Genomic DNA, 23,850 nt, shown 5'->3' with positions numbered 1-23,850 from the left:
GGCAAAATCTTTAATATAGGCTGGCTGTGTGTGGAGTTCACTTGAATTCCTCCTGGTATGTGCTGTCAGAGTCCCCTAGTAGGTAGGCAGGGCTGTAAATACCTGATTTTTTACCCACTTTTCATGCAGCTGTTTAGAGGAATGAGACTTATTAAAGGAAAATGTATTCTTGCATGATTAAAACACATGATAAGCTTAATGCTCCTCACTGCTAATCAAACACAACTTCTCTGTAGTTCTTATACCAGACACCTTTTTTCCCTGTGTTTTTAAAACCAGGTGAAAGAGATACTGGAGATCTAGTTTCCACGAAAACAGTTTCTCTAAAGCAGACTTTTGTTTTTTAGTCCCCTGATGATGTCATTGCTGTCCATGCTTGCGAACTAGAAACTGTTGATTAAGCACCCCATTGTTTGGGGTAGCATCACTCTTGTTTTACAGAATCATTAGAGTCCCAGCAGTGTTACAGGTTAATAGGTTAATTGCTCTTGTTACTCTGTTTACTGGAACGTGTAGCCTTTCTTATTCTCAAATGACCTGTTCAGTACTTGTTTCACTCTTATACTGAAGGTCCAGAGACGTTCCTGTCTGTTACAGAAATGAATGCAGCTTTTAGCTAGACTGCTCAAGCACAATTGATTTTTTTTTTTTTTTTGATGCATCCTCACTAATGCAAAAAGCCAGGGTGCAAACACGCGTCTTTGTGTAGTCATCTCTAATGTATACGTGGGGAAATGCTTTCTGAGCTCTGGCAGAAGGCATGGCGTGTACAAGTGCGCTCACCTCTCTAGAGCCAAGGTGCAAAGTATTAATGATGACCAACTTCTTGAGCGTTAGCAAATCCTTAATGCTGGTTGATGTGTGCAGGGGAGCAGGGATCTGTTAACTCAGTGAGTGATTCAAGAGAGAGAGGGACGTGGGGAAGTAACCCAGTGTTACTCTGATAAAGCGAGTCAAGCAGGCTCAGCCCAAGTACGTTTCTTTGGGCAAAGCTGAGCCCACAGGCTCTGAAAGGCAGATGCCAAGGAGATGACAGGTTTTAAAAGAAATCGTGAACCCGCAGAGTTCCCACTACTAACTGAGACAACTGAGGGATTTTCACAAGGATTTGGGGTGAGTCTGGTTGAAACGTTCCCTTCAAATGTAAGGTATGATTACAAAATCCTGTCTAGTCAAAATATGTTGAAACTGAAAATCCTACATGCTGGTTTTGAGGGATGCATGCTTTCTGGTGGTGGTGATTTATTAAAATTTCTTTCTGTGCAAGGATCAATTTGATCACATTCATCAGACAGTAGAAGATGAACTCCAAGAACAGCATGAATTGACGCGGGTTACTGGAGAGACAATGAATCAGGTAATACATTTGCACGTTTTCTTGCTGATGATGTGGCACATAGTTGAGATTTCAAGCAGTGGGTCAGTTCTTGAGCACGCCATGAGGTTTTTTTATTGGTTTTAGCTGATGGGATGTGAGTGAGGTCTGAACTTCAGGCTGCGCAACCACATCAGCCTGGTGCTAGACGTGAGTTCACTGTTTCTGCTGAGAGCCAGAGTTAATGTCCCCCCAGCTTTGGGTCAGGCCTGGCATGGAAGCGCTCACCTCCATCAATGCTATGTCAAAAAAATGTCATTGGAGATGAGCGGACCAAAATAGCTCTTTTTATATCAGCTGAAATGACTTTTCTGCAGATTCACAGGTCAGTGGGAGCAGTGCCTTTCTCTTGCGCTCTGGGATGAAGCGCAGACTGGAAGGGGAGGTTAGCCGTGCCAGGCTGGCCTGGGGCTAGCTCTCGCAACAGCCATGGGACCACAAATGTGCAGAATTGACTTGTCCTTGGAGCAAACTCCCATGGGGTGTGGTGGGGCCTTCTGCTTGGAAAATCTCATGTATTATCTGTTTGAAAATGCATCATCATTAATGGCGTTGTCTCAGGGAGGGAAAACTGGAGCCTTTTGTAGGGAAACAGCCATGGCATGCTGTTCAGCATCTTTTTGGCGTGTGTCTGTGGTGAAGAGGGTTATGCTCTGCGTGTCTGTCCGCTGCCTCTGCAGTGGCTTCCTGAGCTCATCTTCTTTCTCTTTGTGTTGCCACCCTTGTTCTGGGGGGTTAGGAGGAGTGCAGAGGGGGGACCTGACCCGGTCACATCACCGGGAGGGTCATCTCTTTTCCATTGGATTATTAGCCCTTGTGTTTCAGTTCTACAGGGAAGAGCTGGAGAGGGAACGAGCATCACGTGCAAGAGTTGAACAAGATCTGGGTGAGGCCACGCAGAGGCTGCTGATGGCCCAGGAGGAGATCCGGAGGCTGACAGATGAGCTGGATGCACAAGGAAGGGAGCAGAATGAAATAGGTAAGCGTTTCTCTTGTGGCCACTCCTAATTACTGGCCTGGTCTCAGCCCAGCTCTGGTTAGTGTAAGCCTTGGACATCTCACCAGGGGAGGTGGAGGCGGGCTGTCCTGTGTCCTCTCTGCTTGTAATGTGGGAAAAAAATCAGTGTCAGACATTAGCCTGGTACCTAGGAGGTCTGAATGTGGTTAACAGTCACAAATCAATTAATTCTGAGTGGGGAAAGCCGAGACATGGGGTTATGTGATGTGTGATTACAGCAGCGGTGTCTTCACTGTGTTCCTCTCCCTGGCTCACATACAGGGAGAAATTCATGCCCCCTGGGAGGGGATGGAGAGGAAATGACGACTTGGTTCAGAAGCAGAGTGGCTAAAATACCCCGTACACAGCGTTAGCACGGCTGGACTGCTCCTCTCTAGGTTCTTCGGATGCTGTGTTTGTGATGCTGCCTCTTTAGCAGCTGTTAGCAAGTGCTTATAACTGGAGCTTATCAGTAGCCTTGAGTTAGATTCTTATCGCTGCTAATATTTGCTTAACCTCCCTATTGAAATAACTGTTGTTGTCCAGCCCTTAAGTATTACGTGGCTTGTTTTTTTTTAAATACTGACTGTAAAAATAAACAGTTTTCTGGAGGGAAATCAAACTACTTGATAAAGCTCCTGTTGGAGTGGTCCTTAAAGCCAGATGCTTCACCGCTACCTCCTGCAGGAGACTTTCTGAGCCAAACACTGCTTTCTGGATGCTTTTCCTCTGGGTTACTTATGTTGTCCCAAAATCCATGATGCAGAATTTCAGTGGAGAACAGCAAAATCTGATGAGATAACACGTTCCTGCCCTGTGTCCCTTTGCAGAGACTGATTTACTTAAGGAGACCGGTATTACCTGGGTAGGGTTTATATGTGACTCGCAGATCCTGATGCTGACCTCACAGCTCACACACAACACTCAGACCTAGCTTAAACCTTCTCGCCAGCCTCCAAACCCATCGTTTACAGCCTTTTAATCAAAGGCAGGGAAATGAGCTCTCTGCCGGCATCTGCTTTGTGTATCGATTGATACACATGCATCCCAGGGGATGGAGTGAGCGTGGTGTTGCAGCCTCCAAACAGAACTGCTTCTCCAGATCACAGATGGGCTGCAGCGTGCGACTCTTCTCAGTGGATTGTAGCCTGCGTGGGGAATCTGTGTTTTGTAATCTTCTTGAGTATCAAATGAATATAAGGCTTTCCAAACTGTGAGTAAGGATTTAACGCTTGTTATATCTGTGTGGTTTATTCTGCTGCGAGTATTAGTGTGCAAAATTAGTGTTATAACATCTTAGTGGCTTCACTGGTGATGTACATCTGCATGCCTTCTCCTCCTGATGAGCTTCAGAGCCAACAGCTCTGTAAATAAATTGATTTTTTTCTAGTACAGACCTCAAATGAAATCTCTGATCTTTAGTAAAACTCCACTTAAACAGTGTATTTTGGTTCAGTGATAATTTGCAGTCGCTTGCTTGCCTTGAAGAGGAAATACAAGGTTGCTCCTGACCAGTTTGTAGCCCCGTTACTGGGTCTTCGGTGATTAGAGATTTTTAAATTGTGTGCCTAGCCGTCTGCTGCTTTAATTTTTTTCCTTTAGTTTTCCTTCAACTCTATATTTAAAAAGTGCATTATAAATGTTGCAGAGTTGTGTTCAGAAGCGTACAAACGGTCTGCCACAGCGAAACTGTCTCTTTATTATCCTTGTAGAATCGGTCTCATGGTCAGCCCTGCAAGCACCTGAGAGCCAGGAAGGAGGGGTGAACGAGTGGAGAGAGAGTGGTAAGTCACACTAATTGCAAGGAGAGAAGATCTAGAATTTTATCAAGGTTTTCTGTAGTGGTAAATGGCCTTTTCAGCAAAATGAGTGCTTTGGTAGAAGGTGTTCCTTGCCTTTTATTTCAGATTACAAAACTGAAAATCCACTATCAAAATCCTTGTTTGAAACAGGGGTTTGGGGTTGTGGTTTTTCTTTTTGCCAGATTGGGACCAAGAAAGAAGATATATTTTTATTTTTGCCTGAATAAAAGTCAAATTTAAGCTGAAACTTCCTGTGCCCATTGTTAAGCTGAAAAGGGGAGGAAAAAAAAAATCTTCATTCACCTTTTCTGTAAGGAAAATGGTCTTCTCAGTAGTTTTTATTAGGATACCAGTGTATACTTGGACACGTTTCTGTCATTGTGCTCCCAAATATCTTTTCCTATTGCACTTGAAATACTAGATAGTCTGCATTAATTGGTGTGAGGGTTGCATATGTGTATTGATGTGAACTTGAAGGGTTGGTACGCAACCATAATTGTTACTGTACTGGCCATTATTATATATTAATGCTAGCACAACACTAATCGTTAACTGATTGTGTTTCTGCTTGTAGCAAATTATGAATTGTATGATGAAAGTAGGAAATATGGCTGTTTGGGTTTTTCAAAGCTTACCCTAGCTGTTTGTGAAACCCATACCTAAATTTTGAGGCATTTTGCATGATCTAGAGGTAAACAGAATCCCTGGAATATAACTATGGAGAGACTGCTGTGCTCCTATAATAAACACAGCGCTGCTATTGAATCTGGATCTCTGAAACATAAACCTCTACTATGTGAGTAAGAGAATGTGTTCCCGTATGTATGGGGAACTCCCCGCTGCGTTGTCGCCATCGTACACCTCTGCATAAGGGCGATGGAATTTCACAAACCTTATTCATGCGATAGCCCCCCTCTGAGCTCAGCAGAGATCAAGGTCCAAACCGGTGTTGGTGACCCCATTTTTTTCTGTTCTGTACAGACGGGACTGAGCTACAGATGGCCATGGAGCACAACAGCAGGCTGGACAAGGAAATTCTGGCGCTGCGAGCACGGGTCCAAACGCTTGATTTGGAAAGAAAAGCATTCCTTGATTTGGTGAGTACCCGTCTCCTGATCTGCTGTGGCACCGATGAGCCTCTGCGTAGCCGACACTCCTGGGCTGGCTCCTGATCTTCAGCCCAACTCTTAAACTCGCCCTATTTCCCCTCTTTTCTATCGTGAGTCTTTCCAGAGCTGCAGTTCTGATGTTTCACGGCTCGTGGAGTAATAAACTTTGGGAAACAGGCACAATAAAAATAACCAGAGTGTTTTAAAGCAGCTGCTGTTACTGCAGCCCTGAAAAGTTTTGGCTCTCGTAGCATCCTGCGGTGCAGGAAGAGTTTGATGCCCCACCAAGCAGTGGGGGCTGTGCGTGCTCAGGCTGCAGATGTGCTTTAGGGCTCGCAGCGTAGTGCCCTGAAATGTGTCCTTTCCCGTGCCCAGCACACAGGATCAGCTCGATACTTTCTGTTACTAGCCAGTATTTGTGCAAAATCAAGTGGGGAAACAGAAGCAGCAACATTTCTACCTTTTCTTGGGAACCGTTACTAAAGACAGCAAATAAGTTTAGTCTAAACCCCGAACTAGCTATTTTTTAAACAATTTAAAATTTATGCTCATGTTTTGATACCTCTCAGCCTCTTTGGCTTTTTAATGTGGCTACATTGATTTGCTGAGTAGAAGATAAACTTCTTCCTTTTCGTTTTGTGTAGACTTTCTTAACTGACTGTCATTACCATTAATTTAATGTTCGACGTAATAAATTTAGGATTCTCTAAATGCAAAGGTCTTTATCAACAAGATAGTTCCTTACCGAGGTTGCCAAGAGTGAATTACTATAACAATCTGTTTCCTGTTAAAATGTGTCATTTGGCACAAATTCTGTTTCTGTTCTTTACTCTCAAACTCTTTCTGTCAGTCCTTCAGCGGGCTGTAATTGGTTGCCAGCAGTCTCTAATTACTTATGCCATCCCAGCACCGATAGCTCAGCAGCTGTCTCATGAGTCTCCTGGATTAAAATGAGTACTTTTAAATTAATATAAGTATCTCTGAGAATACCATGCCCATCTTTTTACAATAATATTGAAGAATTACTTTCTTGAATATAATTTATTCCTGTTTGAGAATTTAAAAATTTTAGTATGTAATTCTGTTCCTTGCATTTAAAAAAGTTGCTGGTTCTTCCTCAGCATAGCGTCTAAGCAAATCTGTGCTCTCAAACCTTGCATTTACAGGACAGTCTGTTTCTGGGTCTGCAAAAAGTATTATTTAGTTCATATTCCTTGGTTTACATTTTTTTAATTCCAAATCACTTCCAACCAACCATGTTGTTAAGCCATAGAATGAGGTTTAACTGTTGGCAGAAAAGTTAGAAAACCATGATCTCTAGTTTGTAGAAGCTGAAAGTGTCCTTTATTATGAGCCACAGAAGTTCTGCACCCTCAAGTCCTTTTTTCTGCCTGTGAGTTATGGACAGCAGGGTGAGGAGCAGGCTGGCCAGTTGGTTCTGGTTTGGTGGTCCATGGGAGACTGACCTTGCTCCTGCCGTGACCTCCACCAGCTGCAGTATTGAGCCTTAACCGTGCAGGATCTGGTGTCTGCGTGGTGTGAGTTCGTGTGAGTGGGCTCTGCAGGCGCCTGTGAGTGTGGGTGGAGGCTGAAGAGGCTGAAGAAAGGAAAAGTGCGTGCTGAGAAGGTGACGTATGAAAGCTTCGTGATGGCTGATAGCTCCAGAGACTAGCAGTGCTGTTAAATCTGCAAAAAATGATAAACCTGGGACACCAATGGTCCGCTGAACCTGTGCAAGGTCCCTGCGTGAGGCTCAGATGGCGTCCACGTGTGTTGCTGGGCACACTCAAGGAGTACAGGATTGTATCTTCATCTGGTGAAGGTGAGCGCTGCGTGCAGGACTCGAACACCCACCTAGAAGTCACCGTGGTGTGACCCTGCACTTCCAAGTAAATGGCTGGGGTTAGCCTCCCAGCTATTGCTCCAACCAAGAGTGAGTGTGTGAGTAAGTGACTGTGTGGTGTGAAGAGTTACCTGCTAATAATACTATTATATTGATCCTATCGATAACAGCAAAGACTCAAAGGTGTCCTCAGAAATAGTGGTTGTCATCTGGCTATGCCTCTGCACTCAATCCCGTCCAGTAAAAGGGGATGTACAATGGGTGCATCGTCAGTAATTGAATTAAATGAAGAAAAATTCACTTACCCTTTAATGCAGCACAGCATTCCCCCCTTTATCGCTCTTTAGCTCTCTCAATATTCTGAGGCCACCCAGCTGGAGCAGCCACATGATCTCAACCGATCCCTCAAGCTGAGTGGTTAATATTAATAAATCTGCAGTTTATCTACAGCAAATTTGAGGGGAATCTTAATTCTCTAAGACAGAGATGAACATTCGCCAAAAATAAAAGCGAGTGTTTTCCTTTTGAAGGTTGAACAGCTCAAAGAGGAGATCTGTGAGTATCAGAAAAGCGAGAAGCAAGGACTTCTGTTGCCCATGCCCACCGAGACTGAAGAAGTCGCAGTGTGCTTGCTGCAGGTATTTTCAAGGGCTTTTTGTTTGCCTTTCTAGAAAGCGAATTGAGCAAACAGGTGGAGAAACACTTGTGTTTTCCTTTCTATGTACATGTGAGTGCATCCTTTGCAGGTGTGACATAGGATTTACGCTGGGCATGACGTGTGGACTATGTCTGTTGGCGTAAGCTAATACCCATGAGTGCCTTCATATTGTTATAGGTCTTGGGGTTTTTTTTCTCCGATGGCTGGTAGATTATCTAATGCAGACAGAGCAGCTCATGTTTTCTGGTTGTCTTGTTTATTTATGAGAGACTTGGGTAGCTTTGAAATCACATTATGCTAAGATTTCAGTCTTGATTACGTGCTAACTTTTGATTTTTCTCTTGAGACACAGGGCACAAAGGATGAAGGGAGGATTGAAGGAGACCATGTTTCAGGCAAAGCTGTCTCGGATCAGGAAGAAAGATATCAGGGTAGTGAAACACTTCATAAAAGGTGAGCAATCCAGAAATCCTTCTTCACCTGTTGTATTTTCACGGTGGTTATCTGGTGCTCTGGTTTGCTGGCATTCTGTCTTGCAGAGTGCATTTAAGTATTGGGTTCTTTAGAACACTCTCGGATACCAGCTTTGTTCCTCTGCTCCCAGATCGGAAAGTTTGGAGGTAACGTAGTTCTGAGTGGGTCTGTAGCCATTGGTATCAAGAATGCAGGCTGTTTTCTGGCACTTTGTATAGTTTGTTGCTTTCCTAAAAAAAACCAGGCCTAGGCTTTTGTGGCTCTCTGCAGACAAAAGCATGGTTTTTGAAATTGTTTGGTCTCTGGGAAGATTCCTCTGGATTTAGTTGCTGTCCAGGGGTGAACCAAACCCCTTGACTTTCAGACTTATAAATATGTAAACTTGGATTTTTAAGGGAAGTCAAAGCTTTGTTCTCCTGTGGCCTGCTCAGGAAGCAGCTGCTGCTGCTGAGACTCTTTTAGCAGGTTCAAGGAGGAAAGGTGGTCTGATTCCATCCCTCTTTCTCCCTTCAAATGCCCAAGCCTGTTCCCCCACCTCAAGCAGCTGAATTTTCTGTTGCCCCTCTGCTGTTAGCATCCTCACGCCCTGACCAGTTCTTTCCCCAGACCCTCATCGTTACTTGTGCAGAGCTCGTCACTAATAATTCCCATGCATCATCACCTAAATAAGAGCAGGCATAGGTCATACTGGATGCAAGACTCAAAATTAGCAGGACAATAATATTGCATAGCGAAAAATACATTTCCTCGCCAGCAGTAAGCGGTTTGGATGTGTGTCGATGCATTTACATAGCAGTTCTAGCCTGGGTGATGTCGGTCTTTGCGTAGGTGCCGAGAGGCAATTGAAAACATCGAGGGCAGGAATTCACAGCTCCTTCACAAGCTGCAAAAACTGGAGCAGGAGCACGAGTATTTGGTTGAGCGTAATGAAGAGCTGGAATCGATTCTGGGAGAGACGCAGATCCAAACCAAGCAGGAGAAAGAGCAGTTCGAGAGTGAGGTGGAAGGACTTCACCGGAAAGTAAGTAAGGATGGAAGAAATACAGTTTGGTTTTGTTTAATTCTAGCTGCTTTTCTCTCTGCATATTGATTAGTAAAATAAAATTATGTTTGACCTAAACGTGCATGCTGCTTTTTTAGTTTGACAAGAAACGCACCAAGCAAAATCTGCCAGTTTCAGAAAAGAGGGGAAAAGAAAGAAGAAAAAAAATTCCAGCAGTGAGAAAGTGATGCTTGCTTGGAGGCACAGATTCCCCCAGTGTTACAGCAACATTGTCTCTTCCCGCTCCTTGGCGCTTGGGCAAGCGAAGTTCAGTAGCTAAAGTACCTCCTGCATCCACAGGAGTGAGATCAGGCAACGCTCCCCTCCCGTACAGCCTTTCTGTACGTGTGGGCTGTGCGCCGTTCAGTTTCTTGGCTGAGCTGAAGCAAAGCCTCTTTATTTCAAATTCAAGTTGCATCTTTTTTTCTCTGGAGCTATTTCTTCTGAAGCTCTTGTAGCTTAGAAGCTCTGATTTCCTCCCCTGAGAGGCTGTCCTAGATGGCAGCAGTGCTCCTGATAGACTTCAGCGTTCGTCTCCTGCAGGAAATGCTTTTCTGGTTGTTTCTTCTGCCTGTGGTTCCTACTGAAGAGCAAGTTCCAGAAGCCCCAAGTCCTCTTGAGGCTGAGGAGAGAGGTGAGACTGAAGCCCGTGAGTTGTCCCTTAACCTGGCACCCGTGATAGAAGTCCAGGCTTTGACTGGAATCCCTAAGCCCTCTCCAGATCTGTCCAACAGATGAAAATGGTCAGTGTGGGATACTGATGCTCCTTGATCCCAGGAAAGGTCACCACTTAAAGATGCTGGTGACAAAAGATTGTGCTTTTGGAGATTTGTGGCAAACACTGAGGCACTTCTGGGTGTGGGGGGCCAGGATCTGCACTGCCTGGGGACGTCCCTGCTGAAAATACTGAATTTGAGGGGACAGTGAGTTTCTCTCATCATCTGCTCTCTTGCTACTGCATCTGCTGCTGAATAGGGCAGGCGTGGCTGGACACACCTTTCTGAAGAGCTGAGATAAGCTGATCATCTGGAGAAGCTCTGCTCAATCTTGATCAAGATTTGATCTCACCAGTCTTCCTAACCCCTGCCCTACTTGATTTTGGGCACACTCAACCCAGGGTGATCTGGATCTTTTCCTGTTAACAGGACAAGACTGTTCAGATCATCTTTTAACTGTAGGAGGTTGATAGAAAGTCTTTATTTCCACTCATTTGCATGTGACAGGGAACCTCTGTGAAGATTGCAGACTTGAAGCACCACATCGATTATCATGGTTTACCAGAACCAAGGTCGCCTTGCAACACCTGCAGAGCCATCTTCATCCACATTTTAAGCAAAGATTAAGTTATTGCTGAAGCGTCTCAGCCTGTGCTGCCTTTGTCAGAGCAGTCTTTAGCCTCGATTTACTGGATGGACTCTCCATCATTCTGGAGGTGTCACTCTGTGATGGGCACTGGCACTTATGGACTGGTTTGTCCCTGCTTGCCCCCAGGGAAAATACCGTTTGAAGCATTGTTACTGTAGCACGTGGTCCCTCACAGACAAGGCAGTTGAAGAATTTATAGCCAGAGGAAGCCAGAAGTTAGTCTTGCTAGATGGGTAGGTGGGCTTCTCCCCAAAAGGCTGGCTGAGGAGGTTTCTTCCTTTGGCTGAAGCCCTGCTGCCTGGCCAAAAGCTCTTCCTTCCTTGGGCTGTGGTTGAGGTGCTCGCTGCAGTGATAGTGGTCCTGGATTGCCAGGCGGCAGGACCAGTCCATAGTGTCCCTAGAGGACCTTGGATTTTGGAGGTGAGAAGGAAGGACACACACAGGTTTTCAGTCAGGAGTGACCTGTCCATACACTTGCCGTTGTGTTAAAACGTGATGTAGGAGATAGTGCAAGTGTGAAGGCATATCCCATGTGAATGCTGAAGTGGCCACACATCTCCAAGATGAATCGTTCAAAGGAAGAAAAGAGGAATAACTTGTCAGTAGCCTCTGGCTGTGAGGGAAAGGTGTCTAAATACAGTAAACCAGATGGAAGGCATGTTCAAATATCGTAGTGTAGGATGCCAGCAGATACCGTGTTTCTAAGTGTGTAACTGAGGAGCCAAGGGCAGACTCTGTGATGGGAACGGCAAAAGGTCTGTCCACCATGACTGTGCTTTCGTTTAAATCAGGGTTTGTTCATCATGCGCTAAAACGTTTCCCACTTTCCCACTGAAGCAGAATAAACACAACCCTCCACAAATCAAACAAGATGCGTTTTCAGTCTGGAGAAATCCCTTCTTCGCTCAGTGTGTTGTTAAACAGATCCCTGGGAACGCCGCTTTGGGGGACGCAGAGCGAACGCACCAAGTAGCCAAGGAGATGCAAGGCATTTTGCCTGTCAGGAGCTTGCGGCCACTGTAGCTGAGACAGACAGAAATGAGGCATGCAGGGCAGCGGAGGAGAGACAGGAAGGTCGCGGGATGGCACAGGAGTGGGCTAACCCTCGGTTAGATCCAACATCTGCAGATGCAGAGCTGCACCCTTCATCTCCAGGGGGCTTTTGGGTGCCTTGGAGGTAATGAGGGAAGGGCTGCACGAAGGCAGGTGCGCTGGAGCCTGGGGCAAGTAGCGCTGCTGGGTATCTGCCAGGCTGCCCCGTGTGGGAAGGACTTGGAAGTCTTTTCTGTTTTGGCACGCCTACAAAAATCTTGGCTATTAGGCCACTGACTCAGAACAAGGACACCAGGATACAATGTGAGTATTGTTCTGCCGTTGGCACGGGACTTACCAACGCAACTTAAATGCTTAAAAGTTAGCGGCTTGGAGGAAAAATAAACAAAACGATGGAAATGCATAACCAGGTATCAATTCATGACCAAAGGTTGGCTGGGGGTGGGGAAGGGAGGTGTATTTTGCCTTTGAGATCCCTTCCAGAACTCCAAAGTCTTGTTGAACCCCAACCTATCATCTTGTTGTGCAAGAGGAGGGGGGTTTATTGCCTTCTAGCTCTTCTGTAAGAGGCCTGGGTGTTTCACCCCACCAATTTGCTTTTAACACAGGTTGGGTCACATCATCTGTCTTAAAAAAAAAAAAAAAAAAAAAAAGCCAATCACAAAAACAACCCCCCAGAAAGCACACTATCACAGTAGGTTTCCTCTGTGTTAGAGATCATTGCCTGCTGGGAGCTTCAACAGAGTCATCTTGTGCCTGAAGCCTGCCAGTGAAACCAGAGCTCCTGGGCTTTGCCCTGCTGCTTCCTAATCACTTTAAATGGACATGGATCAGCAGAGACTTGGCACTTCTTCGGCTTTGGCTTCTTGTTGGAAAGGAATGAAAAATCATCTCAGAATAAGTGCAAAGAAAGCAGGGTGAGAAAGGCCTAAGACTTCTTATATACTTCACCATGCACTCGTGTATGAGTGGGACAATGGATGTTGCTTGTGTGTACAGATGAAGCTGGACTTCACCTGCAGCTGAACTTCATCTCCTTCCACGTCCCCCGCTTGCTCTGCAGCCTCGTTCAGTGAAACCCAGCTCAGGGAGGCCAACTTGGTGGTTTACAAATAAGAAAACCAGCACAAACTTTCTTCTGAGCGCAAGGAGCTGAAGAGAGAGGCTGCCGAATGCCATGCTGGCTGGCAGCGGGGCAGAGTGGCTGTGAGTGCCAAGACTTGGATCTTGCAAAAGGGTCTGCAGGAACTGGAACAGAGAGGAGAAGCTGGACTGCTCCTAGCTCCTTTAAGCCCATTAAAACTGCAGCACTTATATTCATTCCCACAAGATCCCCCATGGGGGCAGATGCTTCGGGAGAGATGGTGCAACTGCAGAGTGTACGGACAAACTCTTGCCTGCCAGGAGAAGCACAGAGGTCACCGTTCTTCTGGCTCAAGTCAAGAGTCCTTGGAGCCTTGCAGGAGGGAGTTACAACCTCCTCTGAGCGGTGGAGGGACCAGGACAAGTCCTGGTAGACCAGATCAAACTGCTTGGGTGAAATCAGCTGTGGGGGAGTGGGCACTGCAACAGCATGGGAAAGGAGGATGGCCACAATATAAATCAGGGTCTCATGGGGTCCTCTGTGTTGGGAGAGCAGCATGTAGAAGGCCCCACAACCCATGTGTCTGGGTTGTTTCTCTCCTTTTGTGGGGCAGGGTTCTTCCATTTTCTGATTTGGCCTTGAATGGCTCCTTCACCCTTTGGAGCCGCAGGATGAAAGATGTGAGCTGGAGCTAGTCCACGCTGGTGGCTGCCTATGTCTCCTTCTACTCCTTGCTTCCAAACATGGGGCTTATTCTGTAATAGTGGCACAAGGAGCAATTTAGTAGTAGTTGTGCAGTTAGTACTAGTTGTGAGCACTGGGGTTTGCTTTTAACTTGCGGTTTCTCTATGTTAAGATCACAAGTTTAGAAACAGAGTTACTTGAAGTGCAGAAGAGCAAAACTGAGATGAGTGGGGAAGAGCAGGCATCGTCTGGAGCACAAGAGATGCAAGAGGTAAGAGGTTTTCCGTGGGAAATAAATTGCTTTGTTTAGAAACGTGTTAAATGAGCATCTCCTGTGAATGCTCTTTGTCACCATCTTCCGAGAATGGGTAGCCCATCAGCTCATGGAAGACGGATGGTTGTCTTTGGAGGAAAGCAGCTAACGTGCCAATATTATCTCTCTTAGGAGATTGTCTTGCCTTCGGCACTGTGGAGCTTGTTGACTCCCCGGTGAGGGTGAAGGGTTTACATGTGTAAAGGTGCTTGACTCTCGTTTGGGGTCTAGTGGAAGCCAGGTAGTGTGTAGGTACATTTACAAGGCTGTTTCCCAGCTGGTTTTGGGCTGACTTTGCTGTCAATTTGTTACTTGCCAGCCAGCCAATTGGATCTGTCGGGTGTATAAGCCAGATAGAGATTATTACATGTGGGAGATGACCTTCCCAAGGTATCCTGGGTCACGTAGATGCTCCAGACCTTCAGAGATGTCCAGCCACCCCTGGGTATAAGGTGTGGGAATCCTGCTGCAATTTTTGAGAACCATTTTTCCTCTCCTTGTTTTCTAGAAGACACATTTTCTGCAATTTGTTTCCTCTTTTGCTAGAGTAAATAATGCTGTAGAAGCGATTCTTAATTTTGCTTGTTCTAGATGCTGGAAAGCTGTCAGGAAACGATAGAAAAGTTGGGAAGTCAACTGGGAGAGCGGAGAGAGCGCAGAAAGCAACTTGCATCAGAGCTTGAACTGTTACGAGAAGATCTGAAGGCTGAGCAGAAGGTACTGGGCAGCCAGGTACGTAAGGTCCTGCAGTGGGACTCCCTGCAGGAGACATTTGCCTTTGTCACTCCATAAAATGTTCCCAGTTGCCCCCGAGGTGTATTGCTTGACTTCTCTTGATGCATTTCTCTAGTCCAGCCAGTTTCAAAGCTTCTTTGGTAGATGGTTTTAAATCCATCTGCTTTAACGGAACTGTCTCTAACTCGGTAATTTATTTTTCCTTTCGGTGAATCTAATAACAAAACAGTAATTCAAAGTTTGTAGCCAAAATCGCCTTCTCTGGAGGGCAGAATGGAAGTTTTCACACTTAGGTATTTATTGCAGAGTTGTTTGTGATCGTAAGGCTCATCATCATGAGCCTTCATCTCTCCATGTCACAACGTGGTAGGGTACTTGTAGATTTGAGCCAAGACCATCACGGCTAATTCTGAGTCTTTAACACAGATCCCCTTTAATATCGGTCGTAATCTTTCTTAACCAGAATATGGCAGGAAAAGAAGTCAGAACACCTAAGAGTTGGAGAAGTCTACATGAGCAGCTTGCTGGGATCCTGGTGCTGCTTTTTGTTATGAGCCCTAAGGACCTCAGGACACTTTAATTGAAGTAATTAACTGCTAGGTAGACTTCTGGCGGGTTTATCTCTGCTGGGAGAGTTGCTGGTGCTCTTGTCTTCCAGTTGGGCTGTAGAAGAGAGAGAGCGTGTGATGCCAGCAAAATTGCACAAGGGCTGGTGCAGACATAGGCAGGACAGGGACTGAAAATTAGGCAAAAAATTTAGGAGAGCTGCAGATCTGTGGCCCGGATCGGGCAGACAAGGGGTACCTGAGGGAGACTGGTACAGGAGGGGGTTACATCTATTACAAACCCCTTTTTTTAGCACTCTGAGAGGCCTTAAGCCAGCTCTGAGTTGTATCATTTCCTTGAATGTAAGTAAAAACAAAGTCCCGAACCGCTGGTGCAACTGCGTGTACACAAGAGTCTTACTGGAGGAACAGTGGCATCTAGAGGACGGGACTTTTGTAGTGCTGTTAGGCAATAAATTCACATTGTAAAAGCTCGGGATGCAGACCAAGCCTTGCTGAAGAGTGGTTTAGGAAGAGGCTAGGTCAGTCTATGAATACACAAAAAGGAATGACCTGATTTGGGGGAATGATGAGGAAAATGGGAAGAGTCCCTCTTTAATCTTTGCATCCCAGTAGTTCAATCTACTTGTAATCCAGAGACCTTTTAATCAAAATCATCCATCCCTGTAAGATTGGTTGTAATTCAGCCACCGGTTGGCCGGTGGTTTCGCCTAAGGAGGGGATTGTTTTTCCATCAAAGGGATCACGAGATGAAATCCAGTGGCCTGCGTTAGACTGTAACAGTCTTTAAAATAGAGGACTCTGCACGTGTTTGGTGGGATTCCTGACTTCACAAATGTGTTCATTCCCTTTTGATGGAGCAGCTGTACTGGGATGAATCGTTTACCAACAGAGTGCTGGAAATCAGCTCGACATGAAATCATCGGGTTCTCATGGGTGATATACACCTGGAGGTCAAGATTTGAGGTTGTTCAGTGTTGTGTTTGTCAGGAGGTCCAGCGCATAGAAAGGGCGAGTAAATTCGACCATATTTTTGTTCTTGTAGATTTTAATGATGTGCTATGAACTGATGCTATGCAAAGAGCTCTTTGCATTTGTTTGGAACTCTCTTCTTGTTTTTAGGAAATTTTTGTACATTTGAGAGGAGAAAGCTTTTCCTGAGTTAGGGATGTATTACATCTGCTAAATCCTGTGGTTTCCTCACCAGGGGTTGCCTGACTCCAAATCAGAGTTTACAAGCCATTGTAATAACTTCCTGAGTCTCCAAAGAACATCAGCAAGCAGGCATCTCGTTAATGTATCCCGTTACAAAAAGATAACAGTTAGATACAGAGGTGAGAAATGTAGAGAAATCCCTGTTGTTCTGGTGTCTGATGCAGACAGAAGCTGCCAGAGTATATTACTCAAATGTAAATAAATTCATCTTGGTGTAGATAAGACCTGGAATTGAAGTATTAGTACTAGCATACACTCAGGAGGAGCAATTGATTAAAAAGGTTTAGGAATCAAAGTCATCGCTACCGTTTAGTGGGCTTAATAGCATTTTTCTTTGAAGGATTTGGTTTCACCACTGCTTAGCAGGAGATATTAGACTAGGCAGATTCTGGTTCCGATCCAGTCTGGGAGTTCCTGTGACCTTATGCGCTCCTTATGCCTTCTTTTTCCACCCTGTTTATTTTCTTGGCATCTTCTCTCCATGTCTTAGGTGATGTTGAAAGTGGAGAGCAGAAAGTTGTTTTGGGCTGACTTGGCTGGAGAACACTCTCTGTGTGAGGCTGCTGAATACATACCTAGTACTCTTCCTGTTTTTCCAAGAGTTGTTAGTTTTGTAAAGAAATAGGATGCATGATATAAAGCCCTGAGAACTACAGATGGGCAACAGAAGGATGAAATCAAATAAAGAAATGTGATTTGAGGATAGTTTACACACAGCTACTTCCCATGTAGAAAACAAGGACTTGCACGTGTCTCTTCAAGGGTGAAGAACTACAATAATTTAGCTACGGAACCACAAGCCATGTCTTGATGGAGTCCACAGGTTGCCTTGTACTGCTCAAAAGGTTTCCGTGAGACCAAAGAAAATCAAAGTCGTGGTGTTTTCTGACCTTACAGGTCTCTGAGCTCCTAGAAGAAAGAGAAAAGATTAACAAACTTGAGCAGAAACTTGAAGATCTATGTACAGATGAACAGACATATGAAGAACAGATGGCTAAAGTAGTATTTTTGGAAGAACAGATCAAAAACTTGAGGGATGAACAAGAACTGCTCTGGTAAACCTTAACAAGGCCTGTGGTACTTTCTGCTCCTTATCTTTCCTGACTGATTTTTTTTTAGTCTTTTAAAAATCCCTGTAGTGCTGCTGTTGGCAAAAATAGGCACAGCAGCTTTGTGTCTTCCTTATCGGGAAATCGTCTCTCTGTAGAGGTTTTGGTGAATAAGCATTTCCCTTAATGATGCTGTGATTAGTCAGAACCATACCTTTTTTTTTTTTTTTTTTAATGCTGCTATTCCAGATTCTGAACAACATAAGTGAGAGTTGTCCATAGGGAGGAGGCTTCTTCTCCTGGAGTGAGGTAGTATTTGGATGAACGTGGTCCCAAAGAGCTCCCATTGTGGGCTAGGGCTCCTTGGGGAGCTGGTGCAGCAGCTGATGATATACATCCTGCTGTGGGTTTTGGTTGTCCTTGGAGGGCAGATGTCAGCAGGCAGCAAGGTTGTAATTTAAACCTTTTACAGGTCCCCCTGACTCCTGACTTTTTCAATTGATCAATACAAATTTGGAGTTGGAGCATCCATGCTCAGGTTCACAGTAGTAAGGAAAAGCTTGGATTACATCCAGCATAAGTTAGTCAGCTCAGTTATCTGGGTAACAAGGTACTGAGATAAAATAAAACCAGGGTAAGACAGGTAAGTTAGCTTATATGGACATGTACTTTGGATTGAGATAAGTCACAGCTTGGTGAATAAGCGGGAGACCTGAGCCCATACTTCTATATGGTGAGTGCTTCTCTGCTGCTTGTGAGTGCAGACCAGCGCCCGTGGCCCCAGGCGAGCGTTTTCTTGGCCAGCAGTTAACCTGCTCGTGAATGACTGAGAGCTGAACCTTTGGACATGCGTTCTTTTGTGGGTCAGTGTCCAGAGGAGACTGACCCTTGCCCAGAACTGCCAGACCCAGGATTAAATCCCCTTTGGGGCCTCCTGAGATACTTGAGTTGTTGCCTTGAGTGTTCCTCTGGACTCTTGTATCCCGAGTTTTTCCTCTTCAGCGGGTGGTTTCTCTTGGATGTGTATAGTTATCTCTCTCCTTTACTATTTCTCCTTCGAGTTCTGAATTACTAGAAAGCAACAAGAAGAGGGAGGAGCTAGAAAAGCAGCTAAAAGACAGCAATGAAGAAAAACGGTTGTTACTGGAAGAAATTGCCCAGCTGAAACAAGATATCCTGACTACCCGGGAGCAGGACGGCAGCATGCTTGAAGAAACTTTGAGGATGAATCAAGGCATGGTGCGTAGACAGAACAGGTTTCTCGTGTCTCAGAGCTCTGCAGTCAGTTTAGACAGGAGCATTAAACAGGTATGGGCAGCTTTGCCATCTGCGCCGTACTTCTTTTTTTCAGTAGTTTAGTGGCAAAACCTAATTAAAGTGGACTGGAAGCCAGTCCTGTAGTGTTAGCACACAGAAGGGAGATGAGGCTGACTGATTTCCTTGGGGAAAATGTTTAGAAATTATGAATGTCATAATTTCCTTCCATTGTGTTTTTGGATGTAGTGGGAACTTGGACAGACCGAATGGCCCCCTTAGTGCACATGAAAGAAATAAGTTATACAGTCCTGAAATGATGTTTTAAAGCTTTTGGAGCTCTTTCTCAGCTCATTTTTGGAGTGTGAGAAATAGAGCTGGCTTGCTATTCCCACAAGTCTTGCCCTTGTGTCCCCAGGACAGGGAGTCTGAGGAGGAGCAAGGATTATATGAAGAATTTGGAAGAGAGAGGACAGGGTGGCCTGTAGGCAGGTGTGGGAGTAGAAGGGGGAGGATCAGTCGTGCTGATACCAAGAAGCAGCAAATCTGTACAGTTAGAGCAGACCAAAGCAAGATACAGGGTGTAAAGGGGATGCTGAAGAGGATCCTGATAGAACCAGGTGGGGAAAAACCCCACAAAACCTAACTGATCTTGAGGACAACTGAGATCCCACAGTGCTGGATCAAGAATTCCCAGCTTGGGAATGTATCTGGGGATTTATCTGAGAAGGGAAGCTTGGTCTTCACTAGATTTCATCTGGTCCCGAGAGCAGAGGGCGAAGATGCAAAGCGGGAATGCAGATCGACAGATGGCTGAAAGCGATGCTGGGAAGAAGGGATTTGGTGTACACAGGCTAAAAGTCCTTCCCATGTTTGGTGCAAGGCACTTGCAAGAAGATGGGTGAACCCAAGAGCTCAATTATCTTCTGAAAGCCATCATAGACCGTTGGTGACCACCTCATGGTGTCCAGGCTGCTGTTGCACCATGCCAGCGTGTCTGTTCCTCTCCATTGCCAGGACTTGCTTTGTTCCTGCCACCTCTGGGAGCTGCGGCTGGATGTGCTGCTCCTGCTTAGTTGCCTTAGTGAGACTCTGGCACAAGAGTTCAGAGCAACCCAGGTGGTTTTGCTTTTGTTTGACAGGTTTTAACAAGGATTTGTTCCCTCATCCGGGTTATTGCATCTTCTCCCTCAGCCTCAGGAGTTGTATCGGCGTCTCTGAGGGGATGGACAGGGTAGGGAGCAGGACGTAGTGTGGGGACAGAAGAAATGTTTGCCTGGCTTTTTACCCATCTTCCTATTTAAATGCTTTTAAATGCTACGGGTGTCCCTCTACCTTTTTTATTTACCAGTCTTTATCTTTCCTTGAAGTTAACTTCCATGGAACCTTTCTCGTTTTGTTGTTCCTGCAGAGTCTGTCTGATGAGAGATTCCAGCAGCAGGAGGAAAAATTGCAGCAACTGCGGCAGGACTTGCGTCGCGTTCAGAACTTGTGCAGCTCAGCCGAGAGGGAGCTTAGATACGAAAGGGAGAAGAACGTTGACTTACAAAAGCAAAATCTCTTGCTCCAACAGGAATGCACCAAGGTAGGAACAGAGCAGGGAGAACAGCTTAAAGAGAGCATCACATCATTTCACAAGCTATGGGAGGTTTGAGGTGCTGATTTTGGCAGACTGGGCCTCGTTTGCACTTGACCGTACAGCACCCGGGGCTTTCAAGCGTGCTCTGTCTGAGCTTCATGGAAATTGCACTGCCTCCAAATAAAACTTTGTGTGTGCTCTACTTGCTCCCTGTATTTCTCTTTGATTCCTATTCACTCTCTGGTAATCCTGTTGACTTTTTCCTAATCAGGACATTTCAGATGATATCCCTTGAAGTGCAAACTTGATGTTTTTCTTCTTTTGAAATTCAGGTCAAAGCTGAGCTGAAGCAAGCCCGGGCAAAACTCTCGGACACAACTGAAACATGCTCCTCTCTCTCAGCACAGTGGGAAAAAAGCCAGCAGAAGGTCAAAGAACTTGAACAAGAGCTCTTGAAGTGCTCCCAGGCTGATAAACTGCAGAGCAGTCTGCAAGAGAAACTTGCGCAGGAGAAATCTAAAGTATGCGAAGCACAAAAAAAGGTAACTCATCAGCGTGAACTAAGTTAACAGGAGGGATGTTTTTAGCAGTTTTGTGCAGCCACGGTTCAGGAACAAGAAGCACTGGCAGCTCATGAATCGGTTCCCTGAAGTTCGTTTTGCTAGTCCATTTTGCAATCACTTGGCTAAATATTTTAGGAAAAATGTCTGTTGTTAGTGGGAGCAAAATCAAGGCAATAGAAGGCAAATCTGATGGCTCAACTCCTTTCTCTAAAGCTCGTTATCTCTGAAAATACTGGTAGTAGGGCTGGCAAGCACAGGGAGCCCAGATCATGTTCCTGCCAAGGAGATTTGCTGCTGTTTGCTATCAGGTAAACTGCAAAAGCTTGTGTTTTCCATTCTGCCATGTTCCTGCACTAATCGTTGGATTTGGTTTTGAAGTGTGCAGGATCAATTTAGGTGCAAAAAGGATTGTTGCTAACTCATGACATAGTATCTGACCCAAAAGCTGGGAGCCGTTGGAAAGGTTTTACTTTTGATGGGCTTTGACGCAGACATGCAGAAGTGCTTTTGAGTAGAAGCAAGCAAATCTTTTGTTCCCGTGACTCAGATACTGAGGGATCCAAGGGAATCCCTTGGATTCAGTTAACTGGCCTATAAATTCAGAAAGCTCAATCTGTGTCCACTTTTAATCCGAGATTTCAAAACTCCAGCAAAAGCTAAAAGATTCACAACACCAACTCCTGCTGGCAGAGGCCCGTGTTTCAGACAAGAAACTACTAGAGGAGGAATTAAAGGAGGCCCGAGAAAATGAAGCTCGTGTGCAGCAAGAACTTCACGAGGAGCAGCTGAAAAGGTACCCAGAGCTGGGTAAGGCCAGTGCCGTGTGCGGAGGGGAGGTGTGTGCCAGCAAACGCTGCCGTGCCAGCCTGCAGCTCCCGCCTGCAGCTCCATGGCTGGCCCGAGGTGGGCTCAAGGAGTCGCTGCACCACTGGTTTTACCTCCTGTCTCTCCTTTTGACCTGCCAGAGTCCCTGGCAGAGCTCCACAGGATTCCCTCTTTGAGATTTAAAAGATTTTTGGAGACTTCAGCTGCCTCGGAAGGTGCGTGGCCCCTCCTGCCAGCCCAGTGATTTGGTTTACCAAAAGATGCCGGCAGTCCCCTGTCTTGTGCAGCTGGGATGACGATCCCAGATACATCACACACCCTTTCATGTGCCACTGGGACATGGGGACAACCAGGCTGTACTGATTTCTTTCTACCCTCGATGTTGCCCAGGGCAGGTGCAGAGCAGTGTGATGTTTTTAGATCCCCTGCCAGCCTTGAATTCACGGTGGCACGTTGCGGGCTGGCTTCCACGTCGGCGTCTCACTGTCACACCAACATGCTTTTAGGAAGCTCCTGGAGCAGCAGGTGGAGGAACTGCGGCAGCAGCTCCGGCATTCGCGGGAGACGGAGGCGTCGCTGGCCAAGATGCACGTGGAGCTGCAGGCCAAGACTCTGCACGTCCTAGAAGATGAGAGGAAAACTGACTCGAGTGAGGTGAGCTGCAGCATGGATGGGTCCCCATCACCCAAGTGATGGACTCCAGAGCAGACCACTGAGCTCTAGGGGGAAATGGGACCATCCCAGTGTGTAATGTGTACCTGGGAACTGCTGAAATAGGGTCAAATCCAGCCAGGTTCCGAGCCCTTGCAGATCCCACTGATTTAAACAGGAGCTGGAGGAAAAGCACCGTCCCATCTCATGTAGGTTTCCTGGGGATGCAGCTCTGAGGGCAGAGAAGGAGGACTTGAAGAGAGGGGGGGAAGAGGCCATCCCCTTTTCTTGCAGAGCACAGAGCTTTTTGCAGGAAAATTTTTGGCGGAGTCCGCTGTTGGGAGGATGCATTGCCTCCCTCTGCCCTATTGAAGCCTACAACCCCCCCAGCAGCACAGAAATCCACACTCCCAGCTTTGGAGACCAGAGCAAAAGGAGGCAGAGGGACCCCTACAGCTGAGGGGACACACACACACACAAATAAGAAATAGATGTTTTCCAGCACCTCCAGTGTCAGAAGGAGAACCAGAAGCTTTCAGAGCAACTTTCACTGCTGAAGGAGGAAAACAAAGCCCTTTATGAGGAAGGAGTCCGTCTCTTGAACCAGAAGGACCTGTATGTCAGGTAATGACTGCAGCAGCAGGGGATGTGTAGACACAAAAAAAACCTGCCCAGGAATTGCAATTATGGGCCGGCAGTGCCACTGGATTTGTCTGTTCTGTAGCCTTTCTTGTCTCTCCTGTTCAAGGCATTTAGCACTGAGAGATCTGCCTTAACCTGATGCCCCTGTGTGCAATTATGTTATGCATCGCACGTCTGCTGTCGTGTTCTCCTTGGCAGCTGAAGGCAGCGCGGAAAACAATGGGTGCCTGGGGAGGGCTGTGGGTGCTGCTGTTTAGGGTCTGGCATTGGCAGAGATGCTCCATGGAGCTACTTGTTTCTCCCCAGAGCACTTTTGATGTCATTCAAAGCACAGTAGCCTTTTTGTCCTGAGTTTTGAGCAAACACGGGCAAATGTCCGTTATATGGTAGAGATTTATCTTTCTTTTTTTTTTGACATTATTTTCCCTTCTATCCCAACTAGATAAAAATAAACAAGAGCGCTGCCTGAATGGGATGAGTTTGAGGGGAAGAGCAACGATCACCAGTCTCAGTAGACACAAATATTTAACCCCAGTGTCGCAGCTCTAAGAAGCGCTCACTGAAATAGCTCTTTCTGCAACCTGACCCTTGCTGTTTAGGATTCTTCTTTTTCGGCCTTCTTCCCCCATACACAAGTACTTCCCCTTAACCACCCACATCCCCACCCAAATAAACAACTTACCCTTTCCCCGTTCCTTCCAATTTTCGGTGACTTTATCACCCTGCTTGGTATAAAGAGCTGAGAGGGGCGAGCACAAGGATTTGTAAAGCTGGGCATCAGTTCTGGCAATGCTTTGGGTCCCTTTCCCTCAATTTGGTTGACACTTAACCTTTGTAACAAACAAAAACCCAAACTGATTAGTGAAAGACACAGTCTGGAAAGTCAGCGTGCTCATTCTGCCTTTAGCTGTGCAGCCAAAAAGGAGCTGGGTAGATGGCTGAGGCTCCCAGTTCAGGCTTTGAAGAGCCTGA

At 46.0% G+C, this 23,850-nt stretch overlaps 1 protein-coding gene across 5 annotated transcripts in view; it reads left to right on the top strand.

Annotated features, from left to right (window-relative positions):
* Positions 1-23,850, top strand: part of CCDC30 (coiled-coil domain containing 30) — a 38,962-nt gene that overhangs the window by 9,369 nt on the left and 5,743 nt on the right. For 2 of the 5 annotated variants that reach the window (XM_054849501.1, XM_054849506.1), the window contains 16 exons: positions 1,268-1,357; positions 2,201-2,354; positions 4,085-4,156; positions 5,156-5,271; positions 7,657-7,764; positions 8,131-8,237; positions 9,087-9,279; positions 13,659-13,757; positions 14,391-14,531; positions 17,213-17,370; positions 18,426-18,603; positions 20,030-20,203; positions 20,530-20,739; positions 21,396-21,553; positions 22,092-22,239; positions 22,739-22,860. In XM_054849501.1, coding sequence (XP_054705476.1) covers positions 1,268-1,357; positions 2,201-2,354; positions 4,085-4,156; positions 5,156-5,271; positions 7,657-7,764; positions 8,131-8,237; positions 9,087-9,279; positions 13,659-13,757; positions 14,391-14,531; positions 17,213-17,370; positions 18,426-18,603; positions 20,030-20,203; positions 20,530-20,739; positions 21,396-21,553; positions 22,092-22,239; positions 22,739-22,860 — 2,228 coding nt within the window. The remainder of the gene's footprint in view (positions 1-1,267; positions 1,358-2,200; positions 2,355-4,084; positions 4,157-5,155; positions 5,272-7,656; positions 7,765-8,130; positions 8,238-9,086; positions 9,280-13,658; positions 13,758-14,390; positions 14,532-17,212; positions 17,371-18,425; positions 18,604-20,029; positions 20,204-20,529; positions 20,740-21,395; positions 21,554-22,091; positions 22,240-22,738; positions 22,861-23,850) is intronic. The other 3 variants (XM_054849502.1, XM_054849503.1, XM_054849504.1) reach the window with 3 other exon arrangements.

This window comes from Grus americana, chromosome 21 (genome assembly GCF_028858705.1).
Source record: "Grus americana isolate bGruAme1 chromosome 21, bGruAme1.mat, whole genome shotgun sequence".
In the NCBI taxonomy this organism is placed as follows: Eukaryota; Metazoa; Chordata; class Aves; order Gruiformes; family Gruidae; genus Grus; species Grus americana.
The sequence above is the reverse complement of the archived record's forward strand: the minus strand, read 5'-3'. Positions and strand labels throughout refer to the sequence as shown.